Genomic DNA, 24,906 nt, shown 5'->3' with positions numbered 1-24,906 from the left:
AAGTGACGGTAGCCGCCAAAAGATCGACTTTCATGGCCGCATCATGCTCATGCACTGCTGTGATTGGTTTCTCGAGACAGATCTGATAGCAATGGCCGCATTCGTCCTGGTCGAACGTGGCTGTGTAATTGCCTACGATTTTGCAAGGGCCGTGAGGATCACGGTGTACAGCTCAGTCCGATATAGCTCGAAGCTTTCTCATATACAGCTATTTCAAATGAGCTTCAGGACGGGCGATGGCAGGTGCTTATTTAGGGTTGGCCTACGGGACACTTGCAACGGAGCAAATTGGTTGTGGGCGTAGAAGACGCGTAGAGTATGCCTGGGAAGAGAAGATCGAAGTCTCTCTGTCCACCTAGATTTACTGATTCTTTTGCCGGCTATACTCTATGAAGAATGATGTGCCTCATCGCGTTTCGAGCCCTCAAGGCTTGCTTAGTTCGCGATACATTGATGAGATTACCGTTCGGGTTCTCGGGCAATTAATGTTCAGTGGTTGGACAATTGTCTGTTGAGCCTGTCTCGTGTTGTGACTGATTATCAAAAAACCATGTCGTCTGTGAAGTTGTTGTCTTCTGTCACATGTATTTGGGCTGCTTGGCCCCTTGAAATATATAAAAGTCCACGGGTGTTGTCCAGCAACCACCTACATTACCCTCCAGCCCACTCCCTTCTGGGCAGCCAACGGGTAATCCACGCTGGCTTGAACCAGGCCGAGATGATCTTTTATGCTAATTGCTCGGTAGGAATCTCTTTCGGGTGTCGCGACCGCTCGGGCATCAAATGGGGCAAGCGCTCAGCTGCTTTCACGGTGTCCCAAATATTGTCGGATGTCATGAAGATCCGATCTATTTCTTCCAAGCTGCGGCCGGCAGTTTCTGGAAACAAGAAATAGACAACTCCCATCATAATGACGTTCAGTCCAGCAAATATGATAAAGAATCGCCATTCAAGGGCCTGGAAGGCAAACGGGGTGATTTCGGTGATCACGACACAGAAGATCCAATATGTTCCCATGCTGATGCCGTTGATCGTACCCCTCATTTTGAGAGGACTCAGCTCTGCAGCATATAGAAATGGGATACCACCATAGCCGATGACATAGCTGAAATGGAAGAAGAAAATGAAAACGACCGCCCCGTCCATTGCTCTTGCGTTGTCGGGCTGAGATCCTAGTGCAGCCACCATGGCTAAACACACCGCATTGCCAGCAGCACTCGCAAGCATCAAGCCACGTCGGCCGAATCCCTCGATGGTATACACGCATAAAGCACCTGCAATCAGTGTCACTAGTTGGTAGATCGCCGCCAAAATTCGAGACTTGACTGAATCCAGTGAGAGATAGGTTTCGAAGATTGTGTTTGCTGTAAGGGAATCAGCATGTAGAACAATACACCTAGTACACGCCAACACTGACTGTAGAATGTTACCGTGTTAACGCCGGTCAGCTGCAAAAACATCATGACCGTGGCAGCCAACATGGCACGGTGGAAGATACGCTGGCTACCCATGTGGAACACTTGCTTGAAAGATGCTTCTCCGGCCAGCTTCAGCGAAGATTCCACCTCTAAAATTTCAGCCTCGACCTTGAGGTCATGGGAATCAACATCTTCTAAAGCAGCTAAAACTTCCCGAGCCTCAACGATACGGCCCTGGCGAACCAGCCAGCGAGGGGATTCTGGCAGAATACTGATGAACCCAATCACCGTTAACGAAAGTAGAACTTGCAATGCAAATGGTACCCGCCACCCCTCACTTTCAGGGGCGAAGGACATTCCAAAATCAATAAAGAGAACAAGAGTGGCGCCTAAACCTGCAAAGGGGCCGATGGTAACGACATGAGCTCCGCGCTTTGAGGTGGTTGATAGTTCGGACTGCCACACAGGCACAGTGGCTAGGACGCCTCCGGTTCCAAGGCCAATAACCAGACGCGAAACGACCAGTTGTGCGAAGTCAAAGGCAGTCGTCATGAGAATCGCGCCGATGATCTGTATGGCGGAAGCCAGCATGATGACTTTTTTGCGGCCGAGAATGTCACCAAGTCCAATACATGAAAGTGCACCGAAAAGGCCACCCACGGCGTATAAAGCGACGACGGTGCCTTGAATCGTCGACTTGTATGGCTTTTCTGCGGGCGCCGCATCAGTCAAATCGATTTCACGAAATTGTCTCTCGAAGCTGTCCAATGTCAAGACTCCACCGAGCATCGACTGGTTGTATCCAAACGACATAATTGCCGGCATAGTCACGCCAAGGAGAGCCATCATGGTGAGGCGATTGCCTCGTAGGCCCAGATATTGTCGCATCGAGGGTCCGAATAAGGTTGGGAAAATGGAGTCAAACTGTACGGACCGACACCGGTCCAGGCAGTCGCAGTTAAATTAAAAAGATATTGGCATTTCTAGAATCCATCATGTTCTACTGGAACTCCTTGGAGGATTCCGCCTTCAAGGGACGAGAGGGGGGTTTGTGTTATTCCCGCATTCCATCCCGACGTGTTTCGCGCCCTCGTTGCAGATTCAATCCTCTACCATACCATGGTCGTGCACAAGACTGTCAGGTCAACGCAGCACGTATCGATCAGAGATTGTGATCAAAATCTTTGGCGAATCACCTTTATCAAAAACAAGCATCTTGTCGCGTGCACTTTGCAGGGCTGCCGATGATGTGGAGGCCTGAGGGTGACAAGGGTGAGATGGTGAAAAAGGAGTAGAGCGTCCTTGCAGATCCTCCTCGACACAGCCCGAAACAATAGATACCCCCCCTCTTGATTACCTCGAGGTGAATGGGTCTCGCGCACACAAGGGCACTGTTGCCTCGAAGCATTCTCTGTCCTTCTGCAGCTTATACGTCATACATGCATGTGGGCGAGCCGCAGCATGGCCTGGATGAGAAGGTGATCTACGGGACTCATTCTGATGGACCTCCTTCTAGATCTGCCTTTGCCTTTTCGCCTCTTTACCCCGCAAAGATAAGAGACTCTATTCAAAATTATAGTGCAGCCGGAAAAGATGGACCAGCCTGCGTGGCGGTGTCTACATACTCCTTGATCAAACTTTCACTGGCTCAACCATTCTTCCGTTCAAGTACTATCTCTGACATCGTCGGGATTGAAATGTGTACGGACGCGAGGCTTTCACGCGCTTTTCCAATTCGAGGCAGCAGAACTCGAATGCAAGAGATGAGGGCTTTCGCGCTTTCGCGAGACTGAGCGCACAGTGCGTAAGCCGACTTGAAACATCATGTCCACTTTGCTCATCTTGCACGTCACTGGAGATAGCCTCAGAATCTCAATTCAAGTCTTTCGGCGGGTGTACCAGGTACAAACTCGATGGATTGCTACACTGGATGCCCCAAAGGTGCACAGTATCTGACTGCGAACGAAGTCGATTCGCTTCATTTTCTTGATTAGGCTAAGATATCATTCTCGGCAAAATGTGTTTTTGATATTTTTGTAGTTTAGGTCGTGCACGAATTGTGTCTCGGGGGGCCTCTAGAAAGTGTCTTTCAGAAAGTGTCTTTCGACGTCCCTTCGAACATCTGACAGCCAGGCCATATGCAGTCCAAAGTCCTCCTACTGTGTCGCGCTGACCCTTCTACACCAGGTAATGTTTCAATCACGTCGTATGAGACCGAGCCGATAGTGGACCGACGGTGTAGACCGCCAGTTGAGAACCCCGCTGCGATGTGTGTTTTGCCCCTCATTTCAGGCAATTCCCTTTTTTTTTTTTCTGTTCTCGCACGGATCACCCTTTGGTTTGGGGTATGGAGCTCAACCCCAGTTCCTTCTCCGGGGTCAAAACGAATTGAACTAGACATTGCGACGTAGCACTAGGGCAAATTGGCACACTAAGCGACACGAAACGGGAACTCGAAGCGAGACCAGGCACAAACTTGGGACCAGACGGATGCGGATGGGCTCGGCACGCAACACGGAGTAGTGGCTCCCGCTGCCACTGGAAAAAACGCAGACAGCTTCAAGAGTACCGTGTATGCCCACATGTCTCTTGCCAGTCCCTGGAGGGGATCTTAGTTCCCCCCAATGCAAGGCACGGGATGACATTTGCCCGCAGAATTTCAGCCTGCATAGGCGCGGGAAGGAAAGCTAGTGCCCAACAATTCTCATCTTGGAGGCCGAAGATCCGGTCCATTCGTACCCATGATTGGTGTAAACGTCGAGTAACATCATACACCATTGAAAGGAAAAGGGGGAACTAGTGCAAAGACGAGAACAGAGGACCCGATACCCGATAGACGGCACGTGTCACCGCCTATTAATTGACACCGTACATCTCCTTCCTCTTTCCTCTTTCTTCCTACTACCTTCCCCATTCCCAATTCCTCTTCACGGTTCGTATAAGCCTTTTCAGCAGGTTCGATCACATCTCCTCGAGAAGTGATCATCATACATCCGGCACCATTTTCGCCACACAGCTTAACTCGTGAGTCTTTCCCCGGGGCAACCTCTCCCCCCCCCCCACACCCACCTCCCCCGCCTTCTCAATGCCTTCGACCTCTCTGACATGTCTCTAGGCGGCACCACCCGTTCAACGGCCGGCGCTCATCCAACCGTGGTGGAGCACCGGAACACGCATTATACTTCCAGTAAAGCACATCTAGAGTCCAACTTCGGTTCACTTTCAATCCCGCCGTGAACAATGGCTCCTCACGCTTCCTCGGACGTTGCCAATGGCACTGCGAACGGGTCGGCTCGCCAAGAGTCCTCGCCACTGTTTACTGTTCAGTCGCCCAATGTCGTCTACACCCCGGACGAGATCAAAAGTCAGTATGCCTACCAGACTACTGAGGTGACTCGCACGGCGGACAACAAGCTGGTGGCAACTCCCAAGGCCACCAACTACCACTTCAAAGTCGACCGCAAGGTGGGCAAGGTCGGCATGATGCTGGTCGGTTGGGGTGGAAACAATGGTTCCACCGTCACCGCTGGTATCATCGCCAACCGCCGTGGTCTGTCCTGGGAAACCCGCGATGGTCAGCAGACTGCCAATTACTATGGCTCAATCGTCATGAGCTCCACCGTCAAGCTGGGCACTGATGCTCAAACCGGCGAGGATATCAACATCCCCTTCCGTGACCTGCTTCCTATGGTTCACCCCAACGACATGGCCATCGGAGGTTGGGATATCAGCGCCCTGAACCTTGCTGAATCCATGGACCGTGCCCAAGTCCTGGAGCCTAGCCTCAAGAGCCAAGTTCGCAAGGAGATGGCCGAGATGACCCCGCTGCCCAGCATCTACTACCCCGACTTCATCGCTGCCAACCAGGAAGATCGTGCAGACAACGTCATCAAGGGCGACAAGGCCTGCTGGGCTCACGTAGAGCACATCCAGAAGGATATTCGTGACTTCAAGGCTCAGAACGGTCTGGACAAGGTCATTGTCATGTGGACCGCCAACACCGAGCGGTACGCTGACATTATCCCCGGTGTCAATGACACTGCCGATAACCTGATCAATTCGATTAAGGCTGGCCACGCTGAGATTGCCCCATCCACCATCTTTGCCATCGCCTCGATTTTGGAGAATGCCCCGTTCATCAATGGCTCGCCCCAGAACACTTTCGTGCCCGGTGCCCTTCAATTTGCCGAGCAGCGTGGTGCTTTCATTGGCGGTGATGACTTCAAGTCGGGCCAGACCAAGATGAAGTCTGCCCTGGTCGACTTCCTGATCAACGCCGGTATTAAGCTCACCTCCATTGCCAGTTACAACCACCTGGGTAACAACGACGGCAAGAATTTGAGCTCCCAGAAGCAGTTCCGCTCCAAGGAGATCTCCAAGTCTAACGTTGTGGATGACATGGTCGCCGCCAACCACCTTCTATACGAGAAGGATGAGCACCCGGATCACACCGTCGTCATCAAGTACATGCCTGCTGTTGGTGACAACAAGCGCGCCCTTGACGAATACTACGCCGAGATCTTCATGGGTGGCCACCAGACCATCAGTCTGTTCAACATCTGCGAGGACTCGCTCCTAGCGTCGCCTCTGATCATTGATCTGGTCGTGCTCGCGGAAATGATGACCCGTGTCACCTGGAAGGCTGACAGCGAGGGTACTGATTACAAGGGCTTCCACAGCGTGCTCAGCGTTTTGAGCTACATGCTTAAGGCTCCTCTGACCCCGCCTGGTACTCCCGTCGTCAACGCCCTCGGCAAACAGCGCTCGGCTTTGATCAACATCTTCCGTGCCTGTGTTGGTCTCCAGCCTGAATCGGAGATGACTCTTGAGCATAAGCTCTTGTAGATGCGAGTCGTGTTACAACGACATACAGACTTTTCCCAAATCTGACCCCCTTTTCCCAAGTCTGACCCCCTTTTTTCCAACTAGAGTCACTCTTTGAATCAATGCAAGTTTGATAATGCTATAACGCCTATCTTGTTCCTGCGTAGTGATTGATCTACCTAGTTGATATCAGCATACTAGCCGGACCATGGAGATGAATGCAAAATGGACCTATGCCCTGTACCTTTCTGAATGCTTTCTACGTGATGTCAAACAGGTGGGTTGTTTCGTAGACCACTCAAGGGAAGTGTTGATTTCTCTTCGTAATGACTGTACATGCGACCGGACATATTCATTCATTGCCGCCTACTAAAGCCTATCCATACCATCTCTTTATCCCCCGTCCAGAGATCTACTCTTGGTCGCACCGGGCTCCGAGTATGCGTTCAAGGCTAATTGCCCACCCAAGTGGGCGTACAAGATATTGCCTTCAGCGATTTCTCCGCGCCTGATCATATCCGCCATGCCTGCCAAACTCTTTCCCTCGTAGACCGGGTCGGTAATGAACGCCTCCATCCGAGCTCCCCATTTTATAGCTTCCCAGGTCTTTTCGTCGGGGGACCCGTAGACGCCTGCATGATACCGATCATCCAAGATCACGTCGTCATCCGTAATATCATCCTCCGTGAGCCCAATGCGAGAGGCAGTGTTCTTGGCAATGCGAACGACCTGTGCCCGGGTCGCCTGCATCGTGGCCGAAGCATCGATCCCGATGACCTTTCGCTTCGGGTCTTCAGGGTGGAGGCGCTCCAGTAACTTGAAGCCAGCAATCATGCCAGCAAAAGTTGAGCCCGTAACCACACAGACCAGCACCGTGTGGAAGAAGATACCCTGCTCCTGCTCCTGCTCTCGAACCTCAAAGGCCCAACGGGCAAATCCTAACCCACCAAGCGGGTGGTCCGAGGCACCGGCGGGAATATAATAGGGGTTCTCGCCTCGAGACCGACATTCCTCTACGACAGCCTGTGCAGTCTTCTTGTGCTCAATACCAAACTCCGAGGGATCCAATCTCACGTCGGCGCCCATCAATCGACTGATTTGAATATTGCCGACTTGATCGTAGCCCCGTTCATCCGTCTCCACCCAATGTTCCTGGACCAAGCGAGCCTTGAGACCAGAGCGTGCGGCGACAGCAGCGACCTGACGCGTGTGGTTGCTCTGCACGCCACCAATGGAAACCAGGGTATCGCAGCCCAGGCTCAGCGCCTCGGCCAGCAGATACTCGAGCTTACGAGTCTTGTTCCCGCCGAAAGCGTATGCCGAGTTCACGTCATCGCGCTTGGCGTAAACATTGACCTGGTGAGGACTGTCGCGAGCGAGATCGGCGCTAATGCGGGGAAGAGCGTGGATTGGCGAGGGCCCGAAAAGAAGAGGAGTACGAGGGATGGAGGCGAAGGGCTCCGGCAGGGTAACAGTGGCCATGGTGAGAGTCGAAATGGGTAGAGATTGAACAAACGCAGCTCATAAGTGCTTCTTTATATGCCGCTTTCTCATCCATCTGGTCCAAAGTGCCCTCCCCACCTTTTACGCCCTTCAGATAACCTCATCGGGATGGCGCTATCTGAAGTTCTTCTCGGAAGTAGAAATAGACCCGAAATCGGCCTGCTTATCAGCGGGGAAGAGCAGTGAGGGGTCGCGGACCTCGAACGATGCCCGTAATCGATCTTGCAGGTGTTCCATTGTTGACATCGGTGCTCCAAGTATAGGATTTGTCTTCATAATTGAGATACTTGAGACTCTCAGTACATTGGCTATGTCGATGGACTTGGAGACCTCAGCATTCCGAGGATAACCCGTAAGGTGCTGCGGGGGTGAGGACCTTGGTCTCCCCCCGGAAAGCACTACAAAGCCAGTCCGATTCGCCCAGTCTACGTGGAATTTTGTTCGGAGGTTCACGACAGGAAAGACAGTCATATTTCATATCGAGACTTTTGGGGATCGTCCACAACTATATCAGAAGACCTATTTCATGTCCACGACGCAACGGATACAGTCGCCAAGCTTCATCTGTTCAAAAGCAGTGTTGATAGCCGTCAGAGGCTCACGGTGGGTGATGAACTCATCCACCTTGAGCTCGCCATTCAGGTAGTCGTCAACCAGACCGGGCAGCTGAGTGCGTCCCTTGATACCACCGAAGGCACATCCCTTCCACACACGACCAGTAACCAACTGGAAGGCTATACGACAGAGGTTAGTATGAAAGGGAAAGAAAAAAAAAACATCACGGACACGTGTGAGCAACTTACGCCGAGTGGAGATCTCCTGGCCAGCGGCAGCCACACCGATGACGATGCTCTCACCCCAGCCCTTGTGGCAGGCCTCGAGAGCAGCGCGCATGACACCGACATTACCAGTGCAGTCGAAAGTGTAGTCGCAACCGCCGTCGGTCATCTCGATCAAGTGTTCCTGGATGGTCTTGCCGGAGAGCTTGGTGGGGTTGACGAAGTGGGTGGCACCAAACTTGCGGGCCCAGGCCTCCTTGCCATCGTTGACATCGACAGCGATGATCATACCAGCCTTGTTCTTGACGGCACCCTGCATGACAGAGAGACCAACACAACCGGCACCAAAGACGGCCACGTTGGAACCCTCCTCAACCTTGGCGGTCACCACAGCGGCACCATAACCGGTAGTGATACCGCAGCCAAGCAGGCAAGACCGATCAGTGGAGATCTTGGGAGTGACGGCGACGACAGAGATATCGGCAACGACGGTGTACTGGGAGAAGGTCGAAGTACCCATGAAGTGGAGGATGTCCTTACCGCGGGCCTTGAAGCGGGAGGTACCGTCGGGCATCACACCCTTGCCCTGGGTGGCACGGATCTTGCCGCACAGGTTGGTCTTGCCAGACTTGCAGAACTTGCACTCACGGCATTCGGGGGTGCTGTGGAAAAGGGGGTCAGCCAAAGATGCGGCGGCGTCAACACCATCCGAACACACGTACTAAAGAGCAACGACATGGTCACCGGGCTTGACCGAAGTCACACCCTCTCCAACGGACTCGACAATACCCGCACCTTCGTGACCGAGAACGATCGGGAAGGCACCCTCCGGATCCTTGCCGGAAAGTGTGTAGGCATCTGAGGGCTGTCAATGGAATATCCTCTGGAGCTGCATAGTGGGGGGTCCCCGGCGGGGCTTACCGGTATGACAGACACCGGTGTGGTGAATTTGAATGCGCACCTCATGTGCCTTGGGGGGAGCAACCTCGATGTCCTCAACGGACAGGGGCTCACCGGCAGCCCAAGCAATTGCCGCCTGTGGATGTGTTAGTACCTCCAGCTGTCGCGCGGAGTGCCGACGTCATAATGCCCGGCTGGGTCGGAAAGAAGTTTACCTTGCAAGTAATGGTCTGCGAGCATGTTAGCCTGATGATCGTGGGATGATGAAGGACGTGAATTGGAAATTACCTGTCCTACTGTGCTAGCCATGATGTATGTGAGAATTGATATTACCACGCAGCTAGGTGGTTGTGAGTGCCGAGCTTCTATGGAAATCTGGGGGAGGGGAGTTACACTTAGGAGAAGACTAGCGATGAGAAAAAGAGGAAGAGGGAAAAGATGGGATTTTGAACAGTAGAAGTGGAGCCGGAATTGCAGTGAGGGGAATGGGGGGGTGGGCTGGAGAAAGAGATGAGGAGGATGAGGGGTGGTTCTTTCGGGCAGGTAACGGGTGTGACGTCCGACTGGCCATTCGCTTCTAGTCTGTGGAAGGTTTCGCCGTGTCCGCCTTGTCTACACTAGAAACTCTCCGATCCTGCCCCGCCTACACAGTACGGCATCGCGGGGAGTGAGCCGGGTTACAAGCTATCTCTCACCTATCTCCCGCGGGCTCCTAATCAGGCAAAGTTTTCCGCCGTGGTGGGCCTCTTTTCCAGGAAGGTCGGAGTGGCCGGTCTATATAAGATCTTCGTACTCATTACGCGGGTTAAGAAGTACAAGTTGAACTCAGTCCAGTCGACATCAAAGAAGTGGTGTTATTTTTCTCATATGGGGATTGGTGAACATGCGGAGCTGCTCCGCTCCCGCCCGGATTCACTATGGTACACGAATAGAAGCCGAATCCTCCCTAAATGCGCCTTTCCGGCTCTGGGTCTCGCCCAGTATGCCTGATAATACCTTATTTCGATCCCGAGCATCTCTTAGAGATTAGACCGGCTTCTATAGGGGATTTCCCCGAAAAGTCAGGCGCACAGCCCTGCCCTATCGGTGGCGTGGATTTTTCATCCCCCCAACGCCAATGCACCCTCGGCCTCCCGAGTGTTTTTTGGTTTTATTTACCGTCCAGGCTGACCGCCCTGCATCATGGCAGCGTTCTGCTCCTGGAAGCGCTCCTGCAACCGGGCGGAGCCCTTCAGGTGCTTGTCCACACAGCGCATGATGCACTGCTCCTCGCGGTTGATGAGAGACTTGGTGGTGAAGTCATTGACACAGTCGTCGAAGCAGCGCTGGACCATCTTGGAGTACATCTGTAGAAAGAAAGAAGGGGGTTAGATCGGAAGAGAGACGGAAAACGGCCGCGGAGAGTTGGACGACGGGGAGTGCCGGAGATCGACGCGAATGATCATAGAGACGACGGCGACGTGACACATACAGTCATAAACTCCTTCATCTGCTTGCGCTCCATGCGGGACGCGAACTCGCGCTGCTCTGATTGGGAAAGGCTGCGTCTTGCAATCAGTATCGGATGCCGGGGAAAATCTCGTGACAAAGCCTGCTAGGCAGTTGATGGAGAGGTACATACTTCTCCATTATGTATGGGGTTGAAACCGGGGAGAATGAAGGGTTCCGATTAAAAGTCGATGTTGGGGGTTATGATGGTTAAACAGGCGTCGAAGCTCCGAAGCTGTTTCTCTGCGCCCGCAAGTACGTTCTTCCGTTCGAGTCACGTGAGAAGATGGATGGTCACCTGATACAAGGCACATGACCTGGGGGCGGACCGTTTGCAGGCAGAATCATTTCACATTCGAGTCGGCAAAGTGGCCTGTGACTAAGGTTTGTATCCGAGGTAGATACATGCTGTATAGAGATGTCAAGATGCGCGATCAAACATGGACTACAGGTGATGAACGATGAAAGATGACGAAGACGATGAAGCCCATCCTATATTCACGTCGGGACCCTTCCGGGGCTCCACTCACTGCAGACTGAAACGGATCTTTGGTACCTGAGTCCGAATGCAGGCTCAAAGACCCCTATAATCGGGTCCAGACACGGTCCAGAGCCCCGTTGTGCCCTGGAGTAGTTGACCCCCGAGATTAGGCACAGAAAAAAAAAATAAAAATTTACCAGCGAGGAGAGATACGGAAAAGAACTGCACAAGTCGACCAGTAGACCATCGCTGGTAGACAAGATGTACACGAGGTAGAGCAGAAGCAGAGACGGAAGCCGCCGTGAACACTTGAAGATACTCTTAATCTCCGTCCAAGTGACGGCCGACCCTGACCCATTCGTCTGTCCCCGGGAACCTTGGCTCTGCGAATTACACGGTCTATTCATAGCACAGTACCTTTTCCTCTTTCCTCTCTACTACTTCCTTAACTCTCTATAACAGATTAGCTTCATCTTCTGATTCCAGACCCCTCGGAACTCTGAACCTCATCCCCTCCTTCCTTGCCACCCCCCCCCCTCACAGGACCCTTGACACACACATCCCTTCTCGCCCCTCGTCCTTCCTCGTCCTTCTCTCCTCTCATCCCTGCCGTCCCGCTCACTTCAGGCGACCAAGATTTCAGAGGTCCTCCTCGTTCGCCACCGTGATCTTGGGCCCCCCCCCCCCAGCCCCAGGATTTCCAAAACGCGGGCGGTGACGCAGGTGGTTCCCGCGATCCCCTCTCTCCTCGAAGTCTGACCTCTAGTTATCTTCATCGCGTCCGTCCGACTTTACTATGGTGACCGGTAAATCGCAGCCTGGCATCGAGCCAGTGCACTTCCCCGCCTCGCCCGAGCCCGTTCCCTCCAATTCTCCGCCCTCCAGGCGAGATCTCGCCTCGTGGTGGAGACAGTTCAAACGAAATACGAGAAAGGATGATTTGAAAGGTACGTTGGGAGCTCTAGTCTCTTGTGCGCAAACTTCAACTCTGGGATCATCGTCGCTTTGCCACAACCCGACGTACCGGGTTTGGGACGTGAAGGTGCCCCTGACCATACTGCCGGGCGTTGTGCCAGAAATCGCGGTCTCTCAGGGCATTCCCCCCCAATGGCCTTTGCACATCAACCCCCATTTTGGATCCAGTGTGCTTACCATCACCCGTAGCGGAAGCCCCTCGAGGTATCTTCGGCGTGCCGCTTAACGTCAGCATCAAGTATGCGAATGTCGCTATCTCTCTCACCAACGAACGTGGTGAGAGCTTCATCTACGGATATGTACCGATCGTGGTCGCCAAGTGTGGCGTCTTTTTGAAAGAAAAAGGTTCGCGATCCCCGCCCGACTCCACACCTTGATCGATCACCGCTAACTCTCCCAAATAGCAACTGATGTCGAGGGTATCTTTCGACTCAATGGGTCCGCCAAACGTATCAAGGATCTTCAGGAAATATTCGACTCTCCCGAACGCTACGGAAAGGGCCTCGATTGGTCCGGATACACAGTTCATGATGCTGCCAACGTCCTCCGCCGATACTTGAATCAGTTGCCCGAACCCATCGTTCCGCTGGAATTCTACGAGCGCTTCCGCGAGCCCCTCCGTATCTATCAGGAACAAGTCCTCCAGGATAAGCAGGTGCCGGATGCGGATAAATTCGACCATGCCAAAGCAGTCGAGACCTACCAGCGCCTGATTATTGAGCTCCCTCCGCTGAACAAGCAGCTGCTTCTCTACATCCTTGATCTTCTCGCCGTATTCGCGTCCAAGTCTGACCAGAATCGCATGACGTCGGCCAACCTTTCGGCCATTTTCCAGCCCGGCATGCTGTCCCACCCTCAACATGACATGGCGCCGGCCGAGTACAAGCTGAGTCAGGACGTGTTGATTTTCCTCATTGAGAACCAAGATCATTTCCTGGTGGGCATGAGCGGCACCTGCGCAGATGAGCAGCAAATGAAGGAGGTCGAGGCCGGTATCCCGTCGCGTCCGACCACGACTCAGTCCAATGTTCGACGGTCCGTTTCCAGTGCCAGTGCCAGTACGGAAAGCCAACGCAAGCTGGACTCTATTCGTCGCAATGTTTCCATCTCGTCTCGCAACTCGCGCACCTCGCGCACCTCGCGCACCTCGAACAACGCCCCCAGCCCCGGTACTCCTACCTCCACCGGGGGCGGCGTCCACCGTAGCAACACTCTTCCCTCGAAGATGAGTCCCATCGTGGCTACCCGTTTTGCACGATCTGGTGAGACTGTTTCAAACAACCCGTCCGGTCTTTCCGTCTCCCACCAAAGCTCTCGATCTGTCAGTCGAACACCGTCTGTGCGTGAGGAGCCCGAGCAGCGCAACCCAAGCATAGCTCCGTCCACTTCCACCATTGGGAGTGCCTATGTACACACATCAACCCACGGCCCGATACCTGCCGCAGCAGCAGAGGCGCTCCACATCAGTGATATGCCTCGTCCGCAAGACCACCTGCACACCCTTGCTTCACCACCACCACCTCCTCAAGCCGTGACTCCTAGTAAGGAACGTAAACTTTCCACGCTCTTTACCAAGTCTCCGCCTCCTGAAAATGAGCAGAAGGAACCACGGCAGCCAAATCGATTGAAGAAGAGACGGATACCGGGCAGTGCAAGCATGAGTGCGCAGAGTTCAACAAATTCCTTACATGCAACACCCTCTGAGCTGAATGTCCCGGAACCATCCTTCGAACCGAGGCGCGGCCGAGAGTCGATAGATATTGCCATGGGCGATATCACTCCCAAACCTCCGACCACCGCCAACATGAGCAACCTTGACGCCCCCTCGGATTCGCACGCTCTCGGAGAAGGCGCATCTCAGCTGAATCATGACGCCTCCCTCAAACCCCATCAGTCCCGCACACCCTCTATGAATTCTCGATCTTCTTTCACCGACCACTCAGATTATGATCAGCCCGAGGACGTTGCACGTGCTGAGCGCCGAGAAAACAGACGGAGTTGGCGGTTCCAACGGTCGTCGAAACGAAGCAGTGAACAAGTCGGGCTTGGTCTCGCGTCTCCGCCCTTAGCTGCTACGTCTATTGCAGCAGATCAAAGCACGAGCTCGATAGGTAGCGGGCAACACAGCACTGATCCTTCCAGTCAACCTCTCAGCCTGGACGCTGGGATTCAAAGTAACTCGTCACAGAGCGCTGAACCGGAGAAAAAGAGTCTGTTTGGTAAATTCAAAGCCAAGGTGGCTCAGGTTCGAGACGGCGTCAAGGACGACCGGGAGCGGGCCAAGAGCCCCAACCAGTCAGACTCTGACCCATATTCCAGTCAACCGCTTTCTCCCACTGTGCCAAGTCAGATCAACGGCAAACCCGCCCATGAAATGCCAACCGAGCCCCCAAAGGAAGAATTGGTTCGTTCTCCTGTCTCGCCCTTGCCCGGGGCAGGAATGCCTCCTTCAATACCCGAGGAGCCACACAGTCCCGAAGCACCAGTCCATGTACCTGTAGTCGAGTCAGAAGAGTCGACGCAAAATCAGCCCGCAACTACGGTGGAGGCAGCCCCTGTTCTCGAGCACCTCGTGTCTGAGGCACCCAGAGAGGCTGCTGCGAAAGAAGCGTCTCCTTAAAATGGGTTCTGGAAGTCCGGTAATATTTTACTTTCGCCAGCTTCCAAGAATGTCTTGCCTGGGACTTGTTTCATCTAGCAACCATTCTCCATATGTTGCTTCGTCTTTGATCCTCCCTTTGAGCATCTGCTCACCTTTGATGCATCGGCCTGGGATCTCCAAGGATCACCAGACTGCTCCGTGGAACGACCTTTATTAAGACCGCTTCCTTGGTTTCTTCTCGTTGGTTGCGGTATCCATGTGCTCTGTCTCCCCCTCTCTCCTATGGTAGCAGTCCTCTCAGCACCGGATTGTGTCTACAATACTCATTATCTCTGGTGTTTCTGAGCCATGGTGATTCTCGACCCTGTCTTATGTCTCTCTGCCTGCACATCTTATGCCTTGGGTCCTTGTCAACCTTTCCTCGCCCCCCCCTCTCTCTCTTCACCTCCGCCCACCCCCTTCCTCACGCGGAGCCTATTAGCTCCATGTTGTTACGTTGCTATGTGGTACGAATGTATGTCTCTTGTGTTTTCAGCCGGTCTGTTACAGCCTTTTTCTTTCCTTGCCTCAGGCAGATAGTTGGCCGCCCGTTGAACTAGAATCAGAAATGGAAAAGATTATACACATGTCGCTTCGCTGTCAGTGGTATTGGCAAAAACGCACGTATTCGTTAGGGATTACTGGATGGTCAAATCCAGTACGGCGTTGATTAGGTGCCTCTGTGATCTGACGTACGAGGCCACACATTTACCCTAAATTCCAGGCACCAATAAAGTGCAAACGTACCAAACACAACTAGCTCCGCTCCCCGACCCTTTCGCGTCCCGAGCGAACCGGAGCTTGTAGACATAGGGGAGAAGACGAAAAAGTCGGGTTCAATGTGCTTGCTATGGCCTCAGCAACGTCATCCCCAGCTATGAACCAGCCGGGCTCGCCGGGTCAGGCCCCTGCCGAGACACCAAGCGCACCGCCTATCCCTATTCTTCCCTTGAAGCTGTCGCAAGGTTACTCATATGTGCACCCAGTGCTTCTCCTGACACTATGTGCTGTACGGTTCGAGAAACTGGTTGCGGACCCTGCGCAAGAACTTCTGAAAGACCTGCCATGGCTGGCTTTGCTTCAGATCTTTTATGTGATGCTCTGTCTTCCACCGGCCGGGTCAACACAATCTGCCGAAACTATCTCGGACGGCGAAGAGAAAAAGAAAGCTGCACCGCGCTCGCCCGGTAGCCCTTCTGTGGCTTTACGTCCAGGCAAGCCTAGATATCGGCGAAAGCATCAGAGCGGCAAGCTCGACTTGGCCGGAGCACTTGCCAAACTCATGGTATTACCTGGGACGTCCACCCTTCAATTCAATCGCTTACCCACTTCATTAGCCGGCTTTTCTCTCTCTCGTCATCTCCGCCTTCATCGCAACCCCCATTTTTGCGGTCCTTCTCGTCTTATTCGGTGCTCCGCTGACAACACACAACGCTGAGACCGTGCTCTGCGCCGCCCATATGGCCCTGCTCTCCGCAACTGCGTTAGTCTACACCCATGGTCTGGATGGTCAAATATGGAAAGAGGTGTGGGGAATTGCTCGGCCTGTTGATGCAGTCTGGGGCAGCGCTCTGGGCACTGGACTGGGGGCATGGTTTGGAGCCATCCCTATTCCGCTGGACTGGTAAGTACTATGAAGCGTGGCGCCACCAAGGATTCGGTTTTTTGACTTGCAATTCCAATTTAGGGACCGCCCATGGCAAGCCTTCCCCATCACCATCCTGGTAGGAGCGTACATCGGTTATGCCTTGGGATCATTGGTGTCCCGCACGCCGTTGCTGTATGGCAAGCGGATTCATTTTACGCCTTTGCGAGCCGAAGATGCAGACAAGAAGACAAATTGAAGAAAAGTCCCCTTTTAAACCGTTGACAATGTCTAATTACTTGTTGGCTCTGTCCTTTGGGTCATTGGCAATATGGGCAAAGTGTGACCAAATGGAAGATCTCGTCATTGCGAATAGCTAATACAGCACGGCCCAATTAATGTATACTAGACTACTTACCGTTTGACTGCATCATATCTACCAATCTAGCGATAGTTGGATGCATCGGCAAGCCTCTAAAGCTTACTGAAATCCTTGAAACTACCATGTCGTCCAGAGCCGCGGCTGAATCTGGCGGCACCTGAAATTGCCTCTGCCGATATGACCTTGCTCCCGGCCTGGAATTCTTGGGACATAGCGTCCTGGAAAGAAGAGGCATCGTAAGCGCTGTAGTAGCAGGATTGACGGTCGGTATTTAGGCAAAGCTGGGGGAATGCAATGAGCTGCCGAGCCAGTTCAAGAGCCTGCTTTAACGAGTCGCCCTTGGGGACCACGCGGTTTGCAAGTCCCATCGAGAGAGCCTCTTCAGCTCCAACAGGTCGACCCGTCAGGATCAAATCAAGGGCTCGGCCCAATCCAACAATTGCTTGTAGTCGAACGGTTCCTCCGTCGATGAGAGGCACACCCCATCGTCGACAGAAGACACCAAAGACAGCGTCCTCTTCCACGACTCGTAAATCCGCCAGTAGACTCAGTTCCAATCCGCCTGCAACGGCATACCCAGCAACCGCAGCAATAACCGGTTTCTTGATGACCAGCCTGGATGGGCCCATGGGACCCCAAGTTGCGGCCGTGAACCGGTTGTAGATTCTCGCCTGGACTTTCATTTGTTGCCTGCGCTACTTGATGAAGGTCTGCGCCCGCACAAAATGTATCGGTGCCCGTCAGGATGCATACTTTCTGTGTCGCATCCGCCTCAAAAGCGAGGATGGCTTCGTAGAGCTGTTTCGCGGTCAACGGGTCCACTGCATTCTTTCTATGAGGTCGATGAATGGTGAGAATTGTGACGCCTGGCTGCGATGTATCAGTCAAGACCGATCCTGAGTTCGATTTCGCATTCATCATGTTGGCACATTGCAACGAAAGTTGAGCGTCGGAGACTGCTTTTGGGAAATTGACGTGAAATAACCTCGGTTCGTCCCCACTTGACTTTTCCCACCACTTCCGCCATGTCCACCGCGTGCATCATATGCCATAAACGAAAGGTGTTTACCCCATTGATGCCGTGCATGGACCCATCGCTGACTATTTCCAGGTCCGGTGCGATTTGGCGACTCACAGTCCTTGCACCAACTGCACGAAGTCTGATGTGGATTGCAGGTAAAAAAGAGGAAAAAAAGTAAAGTCCCGTGACGCGTGCACGACTGATCTATGTAGACCCTATACACGCAAACGCAAGCGATATACCAACAGCTTATCCCCTCAACGCAGCGTGGCTACTGAGTCTATTAGCCGGCGCAGCTCCCAATTTCCCGACCTCGAGGGCGGGATCACAGCGCCACGCTTGTCTTCAAGTGGCTCCTGCGGTGATAATGCAATCCCCAATGTATCTAACCAGCCCGAGTCGGTGCCCTTGCAATCGCCATTACCATTGCCAGCTTCCGTGAACAATGTCGAGTCTTTTATCAAGGAGGAAAGCTACCGCGGGCGCAGCGAGTACTTGGGCGGCAGTGTTCCCTTTGATGAAAATATGGTAAAGCCCGGCCATGAAACGAGCTACACCAGCCCCCAAGCATCGGCTGCCGACTTGCGAATGTTGCGTGAACAGGGCGCATTTGAACTCCCTCCGGTCGCTGTCCAGAGACAGCTGATGGACAGTTTCAATAAATACTGTGTTCCTTGGACACCCGTCATCGACCCTAAATGGCTCGATGAAATTGCACCGCCATCTATGCTCCTCTTACAGTCAATATTCTTAGCCGGTAGCAGGGTTTCCAAGGCTCATTTGGATTATGGGTCCAGCGAGGTCTTCTACCGACGCGCAAAGCTCTTATTCTTCTTCGGCGGTGGCAACGATGCATTAATCTCGATCGTGGCTGCCTGTCTACTGCATTGGTATAATCCGGTAGGCCCGGAAGACGTGTCTACTGACACAAGCGGGTTTTGGATTCGAACCGCGGGGGCCATGGCCTTTCAAATTGGTCTTCACAAAGAGCCCCCGCCCAACGCAAGATATCGAGGCCTGCGTCGGCGTTTATGGTGGTCTTTAGTGGTGCGTGTCTAGCTTCGTGACTATCATCAGTGAAGGATCTAATTAATTTTCTTTCCAGATTCGAGACAATGTCATATCGGTGGGAGTCGGGCGACCGAGAACGATTAATCTCAGGGATAGCGACGTACTTCCGCCCTCGATGAATGATTTCCCTGTCAAAGATTTCCAAGCACAAGTCTTCTTGGCGTATTGCACGATATCTTGCCACCTGGGAGATACTGTCGAGTACTACCTACGAAAGGAGATCTCTCGAAAACGTCGCGTTGATCTGGAAAACGCCGTGTATCGATGGGCAAAACAAGTCTTTCCGAAACTGCGTACCTCCGCTACCCTTCAGGAAGATAGCACAACCTCTAATTTTGAGGTTCAGCAACTATTGGTCATGTACTTTGTCGTATTGACCATTCTTCATCGCTCACCTACACCAGGCAGTGTCCCGCCGGCAGGAGCTCTCGTGGCGTCTTCTTTTATCGCGGGCATCTATGAAGAGTTCCTTCTTCGGGACGAACTTCGCTACCTAGGACCCGTCTTTGCCTTTTATCCACTATGTGCCGGATTGTCTCTGCTTTCCAGCTGCCGTTATCCACAGTTGCAGATTACAGCCGAACACGAGCTGACAGTGATCAAACTCTCCCTTCAGAAGCTATCGGAACGGTGGCTTTCGGCAGTTGGGCCTCTGCGGGCTCTCAGCAAATTGACCGAAAAAGTCCGAGACCAAGGACCCTTTGAAGGTCCACCTCCAACTCTTGACTTCGACACCGCCTCTTTTTTCGAAGGTTTCGACGTCAAATTGTGCAAGCAGTGGCGCCTCATTGGGCAAGTCGCTGAACCCGCAGGCTCTACTCTAGGCACCGCGGCTACCTGTACCATGGCCGACGTGCAAGACGCCGATTCTCTGCCAGTCTTTGACACTCGGCTGGATGAGCCGGTCGAGACATTCAATTTTACCCCTCTTGACACCAATCCGGAGCCATTTGGCACCAATTGGGAGGGCTCGGGTTTTGATTGGAGCGGCTCATGGCTCCTCAACGTTTGAACTTATGTTTCTTTTTTACGCGACCATAATACTACACAACGTTCAGCGATTTTGAAATCATCATTCCTTTGGCCGGTGCAAGGAAGAAATTCTGGGTCATTGGGCATGACACACCTATGAAGAGTGGAGGATAGCTATCGAGACTTGCTCAAGATGAATTCCACCATGGCTTTTCTTCCATCGAGCTTCAGAGGCGCTTCTGTGTGCAATGCACCTGCGACCTCTTTCGTCTCAAGATCCAAGTTTAGAGACCTGGCACATCGCTCTAATTTGACTGAAACATAAGAAGGAACAACTTCATCTTTTCCAGCAGACAGTAGAAGAATAGGAGGAATACGAGATGCCGAATCTGCCGCTTCCATGTCCGACTCATCTCTCCAGCGAGCCATCTGGCTCAAAGACTTGGTGATATCCCATGTATTCCAGGACAGTGGCCAAAGATACCGATAGGGTAGCCATTTCTGGGGATAAAGGCTGATCAACATGTCTCTGATGCTGGAGGTTGGTGCCTCTAAGATCAGCCCGACAAGAGGTGCCAGTGAGCCATTACTTTCGCGAGTGGAGGTCTGCTTGGAATGCTGACTAGCAAGATACGCTGTGGTGGCTGCACTGGCGACGGCAGCGCCCAAGCTGTGACCCCAAAGAACGATCTCAAGATCGATCTCCGGTGCTTGATAGGTCTCTGATACCCAGGTAAGGAAGGCCTGTGCATCTTTTTCTATTCCGGTTTGAGTAGCACGACCCGAAGATGTCCAGTAGCCACGATAGGATAAAGCAGCGATGGTGTATTCGGTTTCGTTCTGCTGCGCCTTCGAGGTTGATTTCGAGGTTTCCGTGATTGTTCGCAGAACCTGAGATAGAAGGGGTAATCGCATTGGCATCGACCCACCATTTCCTTGGAAATAGCAAATTACTACGCGTCGCTTTCGAGACTTTGATGTCCGCTGGGCGTCTCCTCCATTGGTCATGGTGGCGATGTGACCTTCGCAAATCGCTAGCTTGGTTCCGTCAAGACTGCGAATCTGTTTCTCCTCCCACTGAACAGGTCTGCATTCGACTTCATAGTCAGCAATCTTGTCGGATCGCGTGAAAGGTGGAAGCCAAGTAAGGTATAAGAGCTTGTCCTGCATCACGACGATCCAGAAACATTTCCAAAGCCAGAGGGAGAGCAGCAGCCCCACGAAAATGAGCGGTGGAACAAGAACATTGGGAATCGCGGCAGTAGCTAAGCCCCGGGTCCGTGTATACAAGTTCAGTCGAACATCTTGAGCGACAATAGGTCGCTTCACTGCAAGATATTGAGTGGCATAGGAGGGGGTGAGGCGCGCATCCCACGTAGCTTGACGTACGGCACTGACGGTTCTACGACCGTGCTGGACGCGTCGCAGCGCCCATCTCCCCAGCATCAAAGGTGAATGAGAGTCAGCTTTTGACACGAATGTTGGACTTGATGCGAATGGACGAGACGCGAGACACGAACATCGTTGGACGGATGCCCGGATGGTTGACTCAGCAGAATTAGTGCATCAAAGGTAATCGCGAGTTACATAACGAGTGGTGTATGTGTTCACAAGATGTCTACACTGGCATCACGACTGGACCAAATTCACATTCTTTGAATCTATCCAAGTCCACATCTTGGCTCTGTTCTTCGTCTCCAGCCCAACACATTGCCTGAAATTTCCCAAACACTCTAGGTTGGCCACTGGCCACCGTGCTGCTGATGGATTTGGGCAATTCGCCAGTGGACACGTCCTGCTTCCCTAAGATTTCGACTTTCTTGCCATTCATTGTAATATCGATACCTCCTTGACCCCGATAAGAAAGCGAGGAACGTGTTTGCTGCTTAGACTCTGGCGGATCGCATCTTATGTTTTGAGGGCCAGACGATCACTAAACAAATAGCCAGGCTGCAATACCACAAACAAGAAGACAGACTCGTCGGCCTCATAATGTCTTCGCCGACCCACACATAGCGTAATTGAGATTGACTCGTTGAATGGTGCGGACTCCGTGATCGAGTATATCAAAGGATCCAAATCGAATACCCTGCGGATTCAAAATACCATCACTGTCAAGAATTGCGTGAGCATCACGTCCCGAGAGCCTGGAGCATACGGCTGGTCCAACATGGATTTAACCTTCTTCCATGAATTTGCCATCCTTTCGTCTGCGACTTGTAGCTCGCCCAGTCATGCTGAGCCCAGCAGCCCTCCAACTTATCGAAATACGTGCTTTTGTACATAGTTCCATCTTTGTCGCCCCAGAAGAACACAGGCATGGATGGGAAAGGCTGACGATAGACAAACTCACCATATTTTCCCAGTATATTTTACGGACTTTGGCCGCAATGGGATTTACCACGTCCACGTCCTATCCTAACATTGGTAAATGGATTTCTCCAGGGTTCAAAAGACCAGCAGGGTCAGTCCCGATCCAAGACGTCCCGAGTCTGTGCCACCGGTAACACTGGTGAGAGGGATATCTGGTGGAAACATGTCAGCGCCCAAGTACGAACCGGCCGTCTGAACCATTCGCAAAGATGAAAGGTCAAACTCTGTTCTAGAGACACAACGAGTCAACTCCAGCTCTTGTAAATAACTAGGCAAACAGCTCCAATACGTGTGGCACGATGAGACTCTGCAATCCTCACTATTGCCCTTGCAGCCGGCAAGAACGGTGACTCGTCGTATAGAATCAGAGTTGGCGCGACCATGGACGGCCGATCATAATATTCCATAGCACCCATGAGATGCTACTATTGAAATACGATATCGTGGACAGTGAGGGAGTTGTGCGGCATAGCCAATTTCTTATGCTGCAAAATTTCTTATGGAAATGTGGACAAGGCAGTTGGGTTGACCCGTCGTGCCGCTGGTGTAAAGAATGTATCGCGGATGGGAGAAGGGCACTCTCTTGAACTCAAGCTTATCGTGAGCTTGAGACAGTGACATTAAGTTGTCAAAGCTGGGAAAAACTTACTCGGATGTCCCGGTGATTGGAATCAGAAAGACGTCCGGCTTGACCTTGAGTGCATTGAAGATATTTCGGATTTTGTGCACATTTTACTGCATCTGGAAATCAAGTGGCGTGCTCATCATCTTGCCGTAGAATCAAGTGCCCTCATTCTCAAACAACCTTACACATCGCTCAAAAGAGTCGTGCGTTCATCCTCTGCGGGCAAGTTATAACCGTCCTTCTAGAGCCATTTTGACTTACATCCCTCCCCCGACGGTACAACAAAATCTGTATATTTAACACGTCGAACGGCGACTGTGAAGCAAGCTAAGTTGGAAAGGGCAGCCAAGCAAGCATCCGACAAAGAGGCAGGAATTGTAACCGATGGTAAATAGAATAGATCGCACAGCATATCTATGATTCTTTAAGGTCATTTATTAATTGCTGAGATCATCGCTCCTTCAGACACAGTTGAGATGTATAGCCAAAGCTATGCCATGAAACTCGAGGCAGAAGCATGGGAGTAATTTAAGCTTGCTCATGATCTCCTTTCCAGGGAACTTATTTACCCAGCATGCGCTTTGGGTCGCCTCCGTTCACAGAGAACCAAGCCATTGCTGTTACCGTGCAAAAGATCACATCCCAGCTGACGCTACTCACGGCCGGATGCTCGTATATTGCGGCAAATAAAACCCGGGTCAACGTTCGATATTCCCCCGCTTCCGCGTGCTCCAAAACCTGAAGCGTGGAGTGGGCTTGCAAAAGAACACAAATTGCGGCGAGCAACTGGAAGAAGACAATATATCGCCGAGTGGTGTTATCCGCATCTTGGGCTCTGCTGCGAGTCTTGGTAGCGACTCGGTTCTTTTCTGAGCGACTGGGACGAAGGATTGCAGGGACAAAAAGCAGGAGATGTGGAATGAGCAAAGTGGCCATAAAGTATTTGGTATGTGCGACCATTGGGACTGCCACCGTGCTCAGTAGAGAGATGGCCACAGGCAAGATTTCACTGTACAAGGGCGGCGACCACGAAAAACCCTCACTAGGCTCCTTTTCTTCGTCTTGTTTCGCTGGAGTTGGTTCCTTAGAGACAAGAATGGTCGCGAAAAACAAGTTCTGGGCGAATGAGATGGCAACAATCTGGCCCAGAAGCATGTAGGCCCACGCATGCGAGATACGATATCTCCGAGCTGGTTCGGACAGTTAGTCGCAAATGAGATTGTTAGATCGACCAGGTGGCGTACCCATGATACCCAGAAAAACACTCCACCCTGTTGTCCACAGGAAGATCTGGCCACTCCACCAGAATCGCGCAGGGGTCTCGATGACAGTTTCCCAGGCCTCTCGAAACAACTTCGCGTTCTGCAGCCATAGTTCCAATTTGAACAGAATGGAGACCTCGGCTCCTTGTAAATCAGAAACGCCGCGGGTCTCTTCCCAATTGCGGTATGAATGTGCGAAGAATGCAAACATGTAAAACCACGTTGCGCCGAGACTCAGGATCGCCAGAACCGCGAAAATGAAGAAGTGTGCGCGCCTTGCGGGTGATGCCCAGTCATTTGCCTTCTCTCTTGCTTGGTATCGCTTGTGGATAGCTCGGCAGGCATTGAGGGCCAGGGCCGCGGCGAGAGTGATGTAGCTGACCAGTATCGGGAGCGACCGATATGTCAGTCGAGGTGCGTCGGCATGGAGCTCAGACATCTCGAGCTCTTCAAATCACACTTTGTCCCGGTGGATTGATAGATGGTGCTCGGTTGTGCCCAGAATGTTATTTCGTGGGGAATGAAAGAACCCGAGGTTCTCACCAGCCACTCCGCCATCTCCGTTTGCCAAGAGTCGCCTCTACATCAAGTTTTGACGTGTGTTTC

General features: G+C 52.5%; 11 protein-coding genes across 11 annotated transcripts; 4 read left to right on the top strand and 7 right to left on the bottom strand.

Moving 5' to 3' along the window:
• Positions 1-726: 726 nt before the first annotated feature.
• On the bottom strand, positions 727-2,267 carry N7477_004168 (sugar transporter; the record flags this gene model as incomplete). Its single annotated transcript, XM_056965831.1, has 2 exons — positions 727-1,364; positions 1,418-2,267. The coding sequence occupies 2 exons, from the start codon at positions 2,265-2,267 to the stop codon at positions 727-729; spliced, it is 1,488 nt and encodes a 495-aa protein (XP_056825784.1).
• Positions 2,268-4,658: 2,391 nt separating this feature from the next.
• On the top strand, positions 4,659-6,263 carry N7477_004167 (inositol-3-phosphate synthase INO1; the record flags this gene model as incomplete). The annotated part of the gene is made up of 1 exon (XM_056965830.1): positions 4,659-6,263. The coding sequence occupies one exon, from the start codon at positions 4,659-4,661 to the stop codon at positions 6,261-6,263; it is 1,605 nt and encodes a 534-aa protein (XP_056825783.1).
• Positions 6,264-6,635: 372 nt separating this feature from the next.
• Positions 6,636-7,724, bottom strand: N7477_004166 (putative 1-aminocyclopropane-1-carboxylate deaminase; the record flags this gene model as incomplete). Its single annotated transcript, XM_056965829.1, has 1 exon — positions 6,636-7,724. One exon carries the CDS (start codon positions 7,722-7,724, stop codon positions 6,636-6,638), a length of 1,089 nt encoding a protein of 362 aa, XP_056825782.1.
• A 540-nt stretch (positions 7,725-8,264) lies between these two features.
• On the bottom strand, positions 8,265-9,733 carry N7477_004165 (bifunctional alcohol dehydrogenase/S-(hydroxymethyl)glutathione dehydrogenase; the record flags this gene model as incomplete). The annotated part of the gene is made up of 6 exons (XM_056965828.1): positions 8,265-8,479; positions 8,549-9,186; positions 9,247-9,382; positions 9,446-9,560; positions 9,640-9,654; positions 9,713-9,733. 6 exons carry the CDS (start codon positions 9,731-9,733, stop codon positions 8,265-8,267), a joined length of 1,140 nt encoding a protein of 379 aa, XP_056825781.1.
• An 845-nt stretch (positions 9,734-10,578) lies between these two features.
• On the bottom strand, positions 10,579-11,053 carry tim9 (protein transporter TIM9; the record flags this gene model as incomplete). The annotated part of the gene is made up of 3 exons (XM_056965827.1): positions 10,579-10,770; positions 10,896-10,965; positions 11,046-11,053. 3 exons carry the CDS (start codon positions 11,051-11,053, stop codon positions 10,579-10,581), a joined length of 270 nt encoding a protein of 89 aa, XP_056825780.1.
• A 1,136-nt stretch (positions 11,054-12,189) lies between these two features.
• On the top strand, positions 12,190-14,988 carry N7477_004163 (uncharacterized protein; the record flags this gene model as incomplete). Its single annotated transcript, XM_056965826.1, has 3 exons — positions 12,190-12,340; positions 12,558-12,713; positions 12,773-14,988. The coding sequence occupies 3 exons, from the start codon at positions 12,190-12,192 to the stop codon at positions 14,986-14,988; spliced, it is 2,523 nt and encodes an 840-aa protein (XP_056825779.1).
• An 871-nt stretch (positions 14,989-15,859) lies between these two features.
• Positions 15,860-16,853, top strand: N7477_004162 (PIG-F family protein; the record flags this gene model as incomplete). The annotated part of the gene is made up of 3 exons (XM_056965825.1): positions 15,860-16,294; positions 16,347-16,633; positions 16,697-16,853. 3 exons carry the CDS (start codon positions 15,860-15,862, stop codon positions 16,851-16,853), a joined length of 879 nt encoding a protein of 292 aa, XP_056825778.1.
• Positions 16,854-17,068: 215 nt separating this feature from the next.
• On the bottom strand, positions 17,069-17,897 carry N7477_004161 (enoyl-CoA hydratase/isomerase family protein; the record flags this gene model as incomplete). The annotated part of the gene is made up of 2 exons (XM_056965824.1): positions 17,069-17,671; positions 17,730-17,897. The coding sequence occupies 2 exons, from the start codon at positions 17,895-17,897 to the stop codon at positions 17,069-17,071; spliced, it is 771 nt and encodes a 256-aa protein (XP_056825777.1).
• A 104-nt stretch (positions 17,898-18,001) lies between these two features.
• Positions 18,002-20,080, top strand: N7477_004160 (transcription factor domain-containing protein; the record flags this gene model as incomplete). Its single annotated transcript, XM_056965823.1, has 4 exons — positions 18,002-18,037; positions 18,088-18,152; positions 18,210-19,044; positions 19,103-20,080. The coding sequence occupies 4 exons, from the start codon at positions 18,002-18,004 to the stop codon at positions 20,078-20,080; spliced, it is 1,914 nt and encodes a 637-aa protein (XP_056825776.1).
• A 134-nt stretch (positions 20,081-20,214) lies between these two features.
• Positions 20,215-21,486, bottom strand: N7477_004159 (uncharacterized protein; the record flags this gene model as incomplete). Its single annotated transcript, XM_056965822.1, has 1 exon — positions 20,215-21,486. The coding sequence occupies one exon, from the start codon at positions 21,484-21,486 to the stop codon at positions 20,215-20,217; it is 1,272 nt and encodes a 423-aa protein (XP_056825775.1).
• A 2,113-nt stretch (positions 21,487-23,599) lies between these two features.
• On the bottom strand, positions 23,600-24,739 carry N7477_004158 (uncharacterized protein; the record flags this gene model as incomplete). The annotated part of the gene is made up of 2 exons (XM_056965821.1): positions 23,600-24,228; positions 24,283-24,739. The coding sequence occupies 2 exons, from the start codon at positions 24,737-24,739 to the stop codon at positions 23,600-23,602; spliced, it is 1,086 nt and encodes a 361-aa protein (XP_056825774.1).
• Between the last annotated feature and the right edge of the window lie 167 nt (positions 24,740-24,906).

Source organism: Penicillium maclennaniae (assembly GCF_028827695.1).
Source record: "Penicillium maclennaniae strain IBT 15551 chromosome Unknown utg000003l:1.0-5670915.0:1.0-5674809.0, whole genome shotgun sequence".
In the NCBI taxonomy this organism is placed as follows: domain Eukaryota; kingdom Fungi; phylum Ascomycota; class Eurotiomycetes; order Eurotiales; family Aspergillaceae; genus Penicillium; species Penicillium maclennaniae.
Note: the sequence above shows the minus strand (reverse complement) of the source record. Positions and strands in the feature narration are given on the sequence as shown.